The following is a 14,498-nucleotide window of genomic DNA, read 5'->3' on the forward strand; positions in this document are numbered from 1 at the left end:
CAAACAGATCTAACAGTTTTGACAACATTTTAGATCATTTGATGACGTAATGTCAGCAGGATTTTATGTCCATGGAGAGCGGTCGTGCTGGTCCTTTAAAAATGTCTGCACTATAAAAAAAAAATGACTACAGTACTATAAAACGTGGGATCAATAGGGCTATTAAACTGGACTAGTTTGTAGTATTAAATAATTGTTTATAGCAGTGTCAAAACATTGCTATATTATGATGATTAACAAGAAACTGCAGTTTCAAGGGCTAGAAACCAACAGCTGCCATCTAAAGCTCCCACCATGCATTTTTACTTTACAAGTCAGAGCTTATGAACGGACTACAGCTTGTAAATATGATCACTTTAGCAGCTTTTAAACAGGCACACCCCAGATTAACCTACAAACAAGGATTTGAAATGTGTGTAAATCACATGGGACTGCTGTGTAGCAGTCAAACGGGCCCTGAACTACACTACCATGAAAACTCCCTCATATTGAAAACTGCAGTAACTCTCAGCTACCACTGAAGGATGGTCCCTGGACCGTCACTACAGGCCAAGGGCACCCCACAGCCGTCTTTGCTCTTCCCTGCCTCCCTAGCAGAGGCAGAGGTATGGTCCACACTCACTCTCCCCCAGAGGGAAGAGGACTGGAGAAGGCCCAATAATCAGCCTCTCCGATATGTGACCTGCCTTCCTCAAGTGGGGAAAGGCTCTTCCGAATTTGGAGTGGTACTGCCCTTACCTTACTGCCAGGAGGAGGGTACCAGGTCTGTCTCATGATTGGTCATGCCCAGGCCTGATGTCACCGCCTCTCGTTGTCACTCAAGTGACGATCCACGGAGGGGGAAAACCCCATAACAACCATTGGCAAGGCCTGCTTGTACCAGGACTTACTGCCAGGAGAGAAGAAAACTACTAGCCACAGATTGCATGGTTACACCTGCAAAAGTCTGAACGCACCAGTTGTGATTTAAAACTTGTTTGAAAGATGCAATTCTACCTGTCACTTTTTTTGAGAATTCTCGCTTCTGCTTAGTCAAATTTTGCATAATTTAACCAACTTTTGCTTTGTCGCAAAAAGATTAATAGACATATTTTTTTTTTTTAACTCGGACGCATTTGTGAAAAATCTTATCTGTGAAAAAACACAATCTTGGCAGCAACATGGAACCTTGGCGAAACGTTCACCCATCTCTACAGTCAACTAACTGCCTCTATACCAGTGGGGTTTTTTTTTTAACAGGGGTTCTTATGAACACTTAGATTCGCACGGGCATCCGTAAAGGGTTCCGTGCAATTTTCAGGTTACTTTAAAACTGTACCAAATACAGAAGAATTACAATGCAACTGATCTCAGATGCGCTATTAGAGGGAGTTGAGGTTCCTTACAATGCATCTGATCTCAGACGTGCTATTACAGAAGGTTGGGGGTTCCACAGAATTTCCCAATACAGTATAATTAAAGGGTTCTTTAACAAACAAAAAAAAAGGTTAAAAAAAAATATACGTGCTCTATACAAAAAAATGGCTAGAATTTTTTGTTTCCGCATTCGGTAAAGCTCAAATCATGACACAAGCCTTTCTGTCTAAAGTAAAGTAAAGTTGTAAAGTAATCAGGCTCTCCGGTTATTCCAAAGACTTTTTCAAGAATAATATCTGGTCTTCAAAGAGATGTACTCCAACAAACTTCTTTTGTATCTAGTCTGCCTTATATATGCATTTTTCTATTATTCATCGTTATCTTTATCCTTCTTTTATCAGTTACACATTTGAGTTTTTGTACCATGCATATTTTATTATTTGTATTTTAGATGTAAATTGTAATTTACCATGAACGAACAGTATATATAGAATGCTTGTTCTTCTTGCACTGTCATGGCCCCTGAGGAAGCTGTATACCTGTGAAACGCGTTGGGCAACAGACTTGGGCAATCAATGACTGCCCGTATCACTCCAATCTGGGAAGGATTCCCCTTGCACCCCACCAGTGACCCCATCATCCGGAAGTGGTGTCACCAACATCACAGAGAGAGCTTTATGCCTCCATTCCACAGTGCAGAGCTGCAGCGTCCTGACATAACCCTATGATTGGTTTACATGTGATTTTCTCAGCACTGTGTTTTCATCATTCTCCCTTTGGAGACTGTGTTATGCTATGTTTGCTCTTCCTCTTCTTTTTATCCCAGAGTTTGTTGGAATCCATCTTCTTTGAAGACCAGGTATTATTCTTCGGAAAGGCTTTGGCATAACTAGAGAGAGCCAGATTGCTTCTCTAGTCTTGTGAATATTTCCCAGCGGTTGTATTTAACACTTGGATTTTGTATTGATTGTTTTACTTGTTCATCATTCGAGTTTTTCACCTGGCTTTTACCTTTTCACATAATGGTTGCAAACAAAATTTCGATATTTCTCGACAAAAGCAAGAAATGATTTCACAGTAAATAAACTTCCTGAAACGTATAGCTCTCACAAGTTTCACTTGCAAATGTGTTCTGATACTCAAAAGAAATAAATAATCACTAACTTACCCTTTGTGCTGCTAGAAAAAGAAAAACACCTGATGTATAATAATATTTAAAAAAAAGGAAGAACAGAAATGTACTGGATGCAATTGTACTGAGTTTTATTCTTTGATTAAGTATTACACCAGAAAGACTTTGATAGTTTTTTTTTTTTTGACAGCAGCACAGACTTGGCAGACAAACACGTGAACATATATATAAAAAAAAAACTAACACGCATGTCATGTGTTACTTAAGTACATGTGCATTACAATTGCATTACAATTGCATTTATTCCAGATATTAATTTTTCAGTACTTATTTTCTCCCTCAATAAACGTATTATTTAATGCATTTTTTTTTTTTTTTTAAAAGAACATTGATCTTATTCTCAGAATTACTTTTTACTTTAATCAATTAGCAGTATTGTTGGTGAGAGCGATCGATGGAGGTTGAAGTTAGTGCATGATGCTGACCCCAAGGCATCTTGAGAGAAAGCGGCTCAGAAAATGGTTAAATCTACATAACCCTAGAATAACATCACAGGATATATACCTTGATTGTTGGTGGGATTAGGTTTGCTGACCGGCCTTGCAAGCCTATCACTCTAACCAAAGTACAGTGTATTAAGAGCTAGAAAAAGTGATGACCGACTTACCATCGCTTGAAAACACCAAAGGTTTTCGGATGCCGATTTTTACACCCATCAATGCTAGGACTTTAAAAGGTCAGTCATTCCTAATCCCAATGTGAAATGGTTTTTGGATAACATTTTGGTAGCCCATGTTATGAAACAATAACAGTCAATGAATATACATGGTTTCAAACATTTTTGAACGATTGGTTGCAAGTCCACACAGAGGAGACATTTTACTCTCTTTGGAAATAGCTAAAGGTTTAATGTTTCTCTGTTATTTAGGATGCTGTGTCCTCTTTCCCGTCTTCCCCCTGTCAGGACCAAGTAAGTGCAAAATTGCAATATTATCACAAAATGGTCATGGCCAAATGGGCTGAGGGAGTTAGACAGGAGTAGGCAGAACTACTCAGACACACACACTACTCAGACACACACACTACTCAGACACACACACTACTCAGACACACACACTACTCAGACATCTCTCTCTCTCTCTCTCTCTCTCTCTCTCTCTATATATATATATATATATATATATAGAGAGAGAGAGAATGTGTACAATCCTATGTAGCTGGCCAAAAAGCAACCCGTTGTGAACATTTTATCTAATGAGCTTCTGAAATGCAATCAAATCATGCTAAAGGTAAATAGTCCTTAAACATCTCACAGACATTGGTGCACTTTAGTTGTCTCTTTAACCCTTTGACTGCCGGGAGGGCCCGCAGCACCGGCGTGACACGCGAATTGCTCTGTCACCGATGAAGGAAGGGAAGAGGAGCCGTCCTCTTCAGTATTTTCTTCCTGCAACATCGCATTCTCCTTTACAGAAATCGAGCAATTCGATCATAATGTACCTGCCACATCGTGAGGCCCCCGTAGGGCCAGAACCCCACGGCGTAGTCGCTACGTCCTTGGGGCCCCCAACGCGTTAAAGCGGCAGCTCCCGCGAGGAGCAAAGTAAACGAATGGCAGGGACATGTTTAATAGGTTACATGTAGGTGAATGACACCATCTTAAAATTAAGACACACAAGTACAACTACTGTATTTTTTCATTGATTTATAAACTAAAAAATAAAAATAAACCTTTGAATGCTTTTATAGCAACCAAACGCGTTGATGGCTTTGTACGATCTTTACCCTAATTCCGTTTGTGATCACAGTGTCTGCAGGTAAACTGACAATTCTCCAATGATCTTGTTTTAATGTTTGATAAATGCTGGCAGCATAATTACTTAACAAACAGATACAAGTGCAGCACAATAGGTGTCCAATAAAAATGCATTTTATAGCACCCAGAGAAAAGAAACAAAGCATTCCTTTTTACAGGAAATCAAGAACTGAAGTTTCACTTCAATGGTACTTGAATCTTTCTAAGGATGATGCTTATATTGATACGTTTAAAAATATTTTTTGCTGGACTGCCAGTTTTGAATGAAGACGTTTTATATTGAATGTATATGTTTAGGAGGCTGATTTATTGTTTTCTCGTGAAAGTCATATTTTGCTATACATATAATTGAATATATTCATGCATAAATAATATACACACATCACAAACACTTAAATAGGTAGTGTGCAAAACATACCTGCTTGCATGAACTTTCTCATGGCTTTCAGCTCTTGCAGGATGGCCTGCAGAGTTGGCTGGCAGTTACATGTACAGCACTTGGATTCTGCGGATGAATTTACCATGCGCAATTCTCCTGTTTAAAAGAAGAGGACAATCATTCCAACAATGTGGGTATTTTTTTTTTTACTCTCACGGGGGCTGGAACTAGGGGTTTATACATTTAGGTAATGTATGCATCTTACCGATTTCGTATATACAGCACCCCCGCCAAAAATAATAATTTGTTCCTGCACTTTTGTCAACATTTTTAAGTAGTGACAAAGAGGGAGAGGGAGTAGGGGGGTATGATACCTGTTATTGGACCAACAAGTAGTTAAAGCAGCAAAACCTGTGAAATCTGTTTAAAAAAATTTTTTTTAATCAGTTCTGAAGTTTAGATAATTATTTTTTTTGTTTGCTTTATCAACCTCTTAATGCCATTTTAACGAGTGTTAAAGCATCCTTTGATTTCTAGGGAGATTGAAAGTTCAATAGAAATCTGGGGCTCAAAAATATTCCAACAGCAAAAGAGACTGTAGAGGTCTCCTTGATTTCTATAGCAGGGAACCCCCATCTACCAAGCAGTGCAAGATCTTTGTAGCACTTTACTGTTTGTAACAATTTCTTGCCAATATTCCCTGCAGATTGAACGGCAAACTGCAACAATAGATAATGTTACCGTAGTAATATAACGATACATTGTAGCTGCTGAGTTACACTGACTGAAGAAGCCATCTTGTTAGGCACATAATCAGGATTTTGTTCAGATTTATAACAGGAGCACCAAGCAATTGCCAGCTTAGGTAGAAATGTAGAATTACACATTGTCACACACTTTACATGCACAAATAATAAAACAGAGAAAAAGTTGGACAGTAGTCTTGCTGCTTTAATGTTCCAAACTTTGGAACATCTCGGGGACCTTCATGCAATGATAGAACCTCCTTTGTTACTACATGGAAAAAAGGACCAACACGGCTACCCACACTTCTTTGCCTACAATGGTAAGGAGAGTAACTAGTCCAAATTTGCATTTCTTGTGGATTCAATAATGTCTCTATGACTAGTGCAGCTCCATTTGCTTTTTCATATACCCTTACATTTATTACTACTCTTCACATTTTGTGTCGCTTTGTTTTCATGTTTTTGTATATTAATGATCAGCACTGTTGATTTTGTAACAAACATAGGTTTTTCAGAAAAATGAAGAAAGTAGTGGACATACAACAGAGGTTTTAAACAGCGAACCACAAAGTTAGTCTTTTAGTAAAAGTACTGTGACAAAACTAAAATTGTCAATTATAATACATATCACAACCTAGAGATGCACCAAATCATTCAATTGGGTTATATACATACAAACCTCTTCCTACAGTCAAATTGAGAGTTAAAATAAATATATTTTTAAAAGCTACAAATGGAAATGGCAAGAGGTATCTCTCAGTTCTGGGTACTAGCCATTGGGGGTTTAAGGCTGCACACCACAATATATAAATAAATACATACAGTTTACCGGTGCTGCTGGTTCAAGGAAGTACCTGCCAGGAAATTCCAAAGTACACTGAGGAAAAAAGAGAGATCCAGCGCTCCACAGATTTCAAGATAATGAATTTATTGTGCCACACGACGTTTCGACCAACAGGTCTTTTTCAAGTGACAAGGCCTTGTCACTTGAAAAAGACCTGTTGGTCGAAACGTCGTGTGGCACAATAAATTCATTATCTTGAAATCCGTGGAGCGCTGGATCTCTCTTTTTTCCTACTAGCCATTGGGACCATGTTCTGGAACATCTCTCAATTTCATATGCAATCTCTTCTATGGCTATTATCTCACATAATATATTTTTGTTGTAGGTTTTAGTATGCTCAAACCAGATCACATTACAATCATCAGGTTACGTGACCTGATAGCACACGTTTATATACAGGTGAAATGATCGTTGTTGTGATGTGTGGAAGTACTGGAACATGCATACCCAACCATGTCATGTTTTTTTTGTGCTCTGCCAAAACGTGAAAATTGTGCAAGTATGTTCTAGTAGGTTATTGCGTGGCACAACTGGTACAAAATTATGCAAAGAAAATAAATATAAGTTGGATTCATTAGTTCCAGGTCTACGGAGCGATGGCCATGAACAGCCCCTAAAAACCAACCAAAATGCCCAAAGGGCCTCCAGGGCAGCACTTTTTATGATATACACTGTAGGTTAATAGGGCACTGGAGGATTAAAGACAACAGATAGGATAACTTTTATAGGGTTCAGCCGTTTGTATTAGTGCACATTCAGGGCAGATTATGAGAGGCCCAACATGACACCTTTTCATCACTTTCTGATACATGCACTTTCACAAGCGGACAAGTCCCTTCCATGCCAGAGAGCATCTGAATTAGAGACTTGTGTGGTCACAAAAGCTTGATGATGTCTATAAAGAACCCTCATGATAATCTATTGTAAGGAGCCAAAATCTGCCACACATCTACAGGACCAACAATCTGCAAACACAATCTGCACAACAGATTTACAGCAGACATTGATTGTTATAATGAGAATCCTATCAAATCATATAGATACCACATTTGCACAGAAAATGTAAATCCCCGCATAATAAATATTAAGAAGGCTATACCATTAGATTCTGCTGCTGTATTCTTGACTTGATTCTGCACGGTTTTGGACCGAGTTCCATATTGTCCTGAAAACGGAGTGGTCTGGCTGGGCAGATCGTTCCATGGACTCTGGGACGAATGGTTGGGCTCCTCAGCCTCCCAGGGAGTGCTCAGACTCGGAGACGAGCTTAGGTCCAGCTCATGAGGTTCTTGCTTAAGTTTTTCTCCCTCCTTACCAACCCGCTGGTAAATCCGCCCTGTGCTGTCGTTCAGTAGTCTTCTCATCCCTGTGATCTGCTTCTTAATCTCCAGGCTTTCATCACCTAGAAAAAAACATTCAAATATACCGATTAGCTTAAAAAAAACAACAACAAAAAAAAAAAAACACAAAATATATTTATTCTACATAAAAATAGAAATTGTTAGCCCACATAGTTTGGCACTTTAACCCCATTTACTCTGCCATGTCTACTGTAAGACAGTTCCATGTAACCTGGAATCTGAGGAAGTACTCACACATTCTCCATGAATCTTAGCTTCCTCTTTAGAGTATATTCACTGGCACTATTTTTTTTTTCTATTAAAGAGGCAGTACCAGGTTACGGGCTAAATCTATTTTAAACAACATAATCTACATACATTTATTTTCTTATCATATTTTCCTCCAGTACAGAAAGTTCATGCAGATAATAGTGTGTTGCCATGTGCATGTCAGTGTACCTGCTTGGATTTGTGCTTTCTATTAGATTGTTTCATTACCTACAATCATGCCCTCATAATACATACATACATACATACATACAATTACGAGAGAATTATTATAGGTAATAACAATATAATAAAAGCACAAATCAGATGTACAAAAAAATGTATTTAAAAAATGGCAAAACAAGAGATATCAAAACATTAACAAATTATCAATGTAATATTATTTTTAATAATGTCAATCACACCCTTAAAAAAGGTAAATGAATATTTATTGTGTACTGCCCCCAAAAAATGAATCCCTTTTTATTTATTTTTTACCGAGTCCTACAAAAGTCATTTTTTGGCAGAATACTTATTGTCCTTCACTTTATCGGCTTTGTTAATGATGGCATCATAATTGAGTTACAAACAAGGAACAACAATGGTGTCTGGTGATTTAGCTCAACTTCAAACAGGCTCATCACAAAAGAAATTGCATACAGATTGTACAAACAATTACAAAGCATTTAGTTACCACAGAAACTGTGAACGTTTAGAAATGACTTAAAAATACTTATGCTTGTCTGATTTAACCTATTAAACATGTCACTGCCATTAACCCAGTTTGATACTAGGCGGGACTGCCCTTTGAAGCAATTAAGCATGAGCTCTTAACCCCCCCAGGGAAACTAGCTATTAATTGCCTACCGCATATGCTACAACAAAGGAGAGATTATTGATGATAAAAATAAAATGTGTGACAAGTAAACATCATAGGCACGTCAAGTCATATTTGTAAGGATTAGTACTCTTTGGAAGACATTTAATTCACAATGAATACAGCAAACCATCAACAGCCTTATGACATGTAACTGCACAGTGAGAAATGTTTTTGGTCAATGTGGATTCCATAATATATAAAATTACCTGAATTACAGTTTGTATGACACCTCCTCTGCACATGTATGCTGATACTATTCGATATGCATGCAGTCCCAGCCTCTCGGACCTTTACAAATTCGGATTGCAGTACATTTTCAAAGATCGAAAACTGGATCACTCAAAACAAACTGTTTTAAAACACTGACAAACAGTAACTATGGCACTTGCGACTAAGGCCAGGTCCCCACTGCCTACTGCAGCGCCTGCTCTGGCGGACGCTGCAGGGGACAAGAGCCACTTCCCAATGGGGCCGGGCCCGCTGCAAAGGGGGGGGGGGGCGCCACGCTGCGCCGACAAACTCCTGCTCAAGACAATTGAGAGCAGGACTCGCGACGAAGCGCTAGGCCACACCCCCAGCGGTTCAGCCAATGAGGGCGAACCTGCCGGGTGACATCATGGCTGCACTCCCGTCACAACCCCCCGTCTTTCCCCCTGCAGCTCACTGCAGACCGAGGGACTCGGCTGTACGCGCCGCCTGCCTCGCAGACGCGCGTGCAGCCCAGGCAGCGGGGCCGTAGCCTAAGGCTTAATTTCTAAAGCTTCCCATGAGAGAGTCACTGATCAGCACCGGCACTAACACAAATCTCTCCTCAGTTACTGGCTTTAAATATTGGAGTATGGGGCTAGACTCAAACATTACACGTGGTTTGCAAATTGACAAACTAACATTCACAACCAATTCCAAACTCTGTGTACTTTAAATCAATAGATCATGCCTAAGGCTAAGGCCCCGCTCCCAGAGTCAGCGCGCCCGCACTGCAGACAGGCGGGGCGCTGACATACACAGACCGCGATATGCGGTCTGTAGGGAGCCAGAGCGGGAGGTGGGCGCGAGTGGGAGGCTTGAGCGGGAGGGGGGGACGTGGCTTGAGCCGAGGGACCCGCTACTCTCCCCCCCCTCCCTCCACGGCTCGGGCTGCTGATTGAAGGTAAGTAAAGCAACACACACACACACAGACAGAGGCAGGCACTCACGCACTCAGGCACACACATACACACACAGACAGGCACTCACGCTGCTTTCACTCCACACTCCTCCCCACTCCCCGAAGCCTCTCCTCCTCCCGAAGCCTCCCCTCCCCATTGGCTCACAGCAACACCACGTGACGCGTCAACGCTAGGGATCACCATTCTCTTGTATCCCATAGCGGCTGACGCGCCACAGCATGTAGTAAGCTGTGCAGCCAGGGGGGACCGGGACCGGCTCCGCAGGATTCCCCTGCAGGTAGGGAACTCGCGTGTGGCCGCCCGCGCCACCGAGCGCAGCGGGACCGAGGCCTAAGCCCCTTGATCTGAAAGCGCGTTGCTCCGTAGCAGCTTCTAATGCCAATTATGGTTTATGGGGACAGTCTATATACACCACCCCAAATTCAGCTCCGCAAACTTGACATTCTTTAGAAGTTATTATTTATTTATAAAATATTTTACCAGGAAATAATACATTGAGAGTTACCTCTCGTTTTCAAGTATGTCCTGGGCACAGAGTTAAGACAAATAATACATGGTTACAAATACAGTTACATAAATGAACAGGGTATACATTATATACAAGACATTGCATGCACAGTTAAAGTAGTTTTGTCTTGCTATGTAACTTCAACACGCACCATTGTGATACGTTAATTGGACATGGTTGGCTATCCTTCGAGTCCAGGCGCAACATACATCTTTCCTTCAAATACTTTCTGTAGGACTCTCGAAAGCTTGTCTTATAATATCAATTGTTTGTCCAAATAAAGAAGGTAAATCACCTAAAACCGAAGCACTCACTTATGCACAATTGTGACTGCAATAACACGGCTATTGCTATTTAATTCATAAAATTTTTATGCAAATCTTCATCTATACATTAGGCCTTTTTCATTGTCCTAACATGCAGAAATGAACTACAATAAACATCATTAACATATGAGGACCAAGCTAAAACAGGTCTCTTGTAACTAGGAAGTTCTGAATGTGTCACAATACAAGGCGGTGGATAAAATCCTCTCCAAATATGCCAACATTGCCTCTCCCAGAACCCCAACTGTCTTGATCTCTGTGTTTATTAGATGTTCTTCCCAAGTGAGGGCAGTGACATCAACAGAGTGGAATGAAAGCTTCATCAGATCCAATCTGCCATGATGTTCGAGGTACTGTAGCACTGACTGAGAGGTACTCTCTCAGAAAGGTGCAAGAACACTTAGGCCAGGGCCATGGTGAAAAAGACAGCGCTGACCCGTGCTGAGGCCCCCCATCATTCCTAATCAGAGCGGCTTTAGATGGCACTTCTGCACGCTTCGCAGGCGTGCGGAGGCGTGTGGAATTGCAGGCGACACCAACAATTTTTCCCGCTGAGGGAAGCGGGGAGCCGGTCACGTGACCGCCAAAAGCCAATGGCAGTCCGTGACGTCAGCGCCGTGACGTGGCGCGCTAGCCCCGCCTCCCACGCGCGCTCGCTGACGCTCATGCAGGGACACAAAAAAGCTCCTGCTTGAGCAGGAGAGTATGAGCGTCAGCGCTGCTCAGCGCTGTAAGGATTACCATGCCCGAGGGCTTAGGAGGGGCCTCCAGGAATGTGGATGGATGCCCATTCATGAGGTTAGGAAAACAATAAAAGAAAAAAATGTGGAGGATAAAAATAAGAGTCCACCTTTAACCAACGTTTTACTTAAGTCTGTTTAGTATTAATAAAGATTACTCCACAGTTTAACATTTTCTGTCATCAACATCCAAAGGGTATAAATCATTTCAGCAACTACATATTCCCAAAACTACTACGGTCAAAATGAAACACGCAGATATCCATCACCTGTACAGTTAATCATTCACGGAAACAGAATTCCACGCTCACATCTGAAAGCATTTGTTGTTTATTTACGAACACTGGCAATAAAATCAATTCTTGGCAGCATTCCCTATGCAAATTAGGAATCTGCATCAAATTACATTGCAATCAGATTTCTAATTTTGTTAGCAGGAGATAGAGCAACAGAAGTCTGTATTTCCCCTGGGAAAAGCTATGTAATACAAGTATCACAATAAGGCCGAGATTCCACCCCCACCCCACCCCCAAAATGCCTTTTTTATTTTCTCCTTTCTTAGCAGACCAATGGGAACTTCAATTTGAGGCAACAAATAACAAATACAATTAAGATACAACCACATCTACCAAAATAATCAGGGTCCAAGCATGGCTGCTGCCTCGGTATGTAATGCTCTTCTTCAAATTTCCTTAATAACCTATAATACAGTGTTGAAGGAGCTAGCAGCAAATGCCTCTGCAGGCCACTGCTGAAATGAAGGGGTTCATCCTGTCCGGTCTCTCAGTGGCTGCCTCTGAAGCATCTGTGGTCTTAAAAAGAACAATGTGAGTCCATTGAAGTGTATAAGGCTCCGGCCCCAGTATCAGCTGCTGCACGCGAGTGTCTGGCGATCTGCGGTTGAGCTGCAGGGGGAAAGACAAGTTTACGAAGAGGGGGGCTGGGGGGGGCGTGGCTATGACATCACGCGGCTGGTTCGCCCTCATTGACCGAACCGCCGGCGTGAAATGGCCAGCGATCCGTCGCCACTAGTAAAGACAAAAATCTCGTCTTCACAAAATGTGGCCGCGCATCGCGATCTGTACATGCGCTTGCAGGCAGCTACTGGGCCCGGCACCATAGAGGGGGGCAGACCTTGCTCCTGCAGCGCACGCCATAGCGCTCGCAGAAGCTTACACTGGGGACGAGGCCTCAGTCCAAAACCCAACGCGCTCTTAATTTTTGGTCCCTAGTTCTGTGCATTTACCTGTCTTAAAGATGGACGAAAAAAGACAGAAAATTGATATCGTAAATAATCCTGGAAGCAAACATATTCTAACAGGTTCCAAACCACCCACACACACACACACACACACACACACACACACACACACACACACACACACACACACACACACACACACACACACACACACACACACACACACACACCACGACAAACTGGGCCAAAACCCACTCCCCCCCCCCAAAAAAAGTCCTTCGCCATCCCCCTCCCCCCCTTTCACGAGACTTACCAGCAGCGGGGTCCAGACAGCGTCTCCCAGCCTTCTGCTGTCTTGTCGCCTTTAAAATCATGTTTTTCTCCTGCAGCACTATTCAAAATGGCCACACGGCGTCATATGATGCTGCGTTGCCATGGCAACGTAACGCCACGCAGTGTTCCATAATGTGGCGTTCCGTTACCATGGCAACACAACATCATATGACGCCGCTTGGCCATTTTGAATAGTGCTGCAAGAGAAAACATGATTTTAAAAAGATGAAGACGGAGAAGACCGGGAGACACCGCCGCAGGTAAGCAGTTGACAGTGGCAACAGTGCAGTCACCCCGGGTCTCCATCCTTTGTGAAGTATGCAGCTGGTAAAAGGATTGGACTTACATATATGGAAAACAAAGAACAATTCCTGCGCTCCTCCCAATTGGGCTAAAATATACAGTACTAGTGACATTTTTAAATTTAGAACCTAAGTCTCTGTAACAAAGGAATCATATGGTTGTATCTTTTCATCAAAAAACATGACTCAAGCCGGCCAACCTCCTCAAGGTAGACTGTTTAGTAGGTACCTACACTAGATATATGCAATTTCTTATTGTCCTATGCGCTAAACTTTGTGAAGTATGTGAATGTGTCCTGAAGGGGTTGTATTGTATGTCTTTATTTATATAGCGCCAATTAATTACATAGCGCTTCACAGTAGTAATACGCGACAATCATATAAATGACAAATAATATAAATAACAGGTCATAGGAATAAGTGCTTCAGACAATAAAAGTAAAATTTAGGAAGAGGCTCCTGCTCCGAAGCGCTTACAATCTAATTGGTAGGTAGGAAGAACGTAGAGAGACCGTAGAAGGGAATTCTGGTAAGTGCGTCTGCAGGGGGCCAAGCTTGATGTATCATGTGTATAGTATTAGCCACTGTGCTACTCATATGCTTCTTTAAGCAAGTGTGTCTTAAGGTGGGTCTTAAAGGTGGATAGAGAGGGTGCTAGTCGGGTATTGAGGGGAAGGGCATTCCAGAGGTGCGGGGCAGTCAGTGAGAAAGGTTTAAGGCGGGAGTGGGCTTTAGATACAAAGGGGGTAGAGAGAAGACATCCTTGAGCAGAACCTAAGAGTCGGAATAGTGCACAGAGAGAAATTAGGGCTGAGATGTAAGGAGGGGTAGAAGAGTGTAAAGCTTTAAAAGTGAGGAGGAGAATTGAGTGTGAGATGCAAGATTTGATAGGAAGCCAGGAGAGTGATTTCAGCAGGGGAGACGCCGAGACAGATTTAGGAAAGAGTAGAGTGATTCTGGCAGCAGTGTTTAGGATAGATTGTAGGGGAGACAGGTGAGAGGCAGGAAGGCCGGACAGCAGGAGGTTACAGTAATCGAGACGGGAGAGAATGAGGGCCTGAGTTAAAGTTTTAGCAGTCGAGTAACAGAGGAAAGGACGTATCTTTGTTATATTGCGGAGGAAAAAGCAATAGGTTTTAGATACGTTTTGAATGCGAGG

General features: G+C 41.9%; 1 protein-coding gene across 4 annotated transcripts in view; it reads right to left on the minus strand.

The window, feature by feature from the left end:
• The window catches only part of BEND7 (BEN domain containing 7), a 100,077-nt gene that overhangs the window by 15,391 nt on the left and 70,188 nt on the right, over positions 1 to 14,498 (minus strand). For all 4 annotated transcript variants that reach the window (XM_075599513.1, XM_075599512.1, XM_075599515.1 and 1 more), the window contains exons 4-5: positions 7,373 to 7,675; positions 4,723 to 4,839 (exon numbers count right to left, since the gene is read on the minus strand). In XM_075599513.1, coding sequence (XP_075455628.1) covers positions 4,723 to 4,839; positions 7,373 to 7,675 — 420 coding nt within the window. The remainder of the gene's footprint in view (positions 1 to 4,722; positions 4,840 to 7,372; positions 7,676 to 14,498) is intronic.

The sequence above is a fragment of the Ascaphus truei genome, chromosome 5 (genome assembly GCF_040206685.1).
Source record: "Ascaphus truei isolate aAscTru1 chromosome 5, aAscTru1.hap1, whole genome shotgun sequence".
NCBI classification, from domain to species: Eukaryota; Metazoa; Chordata; class Amphibia; order Anura; family Ascaphidae; genus Ascaphus; species Ascaphus truei.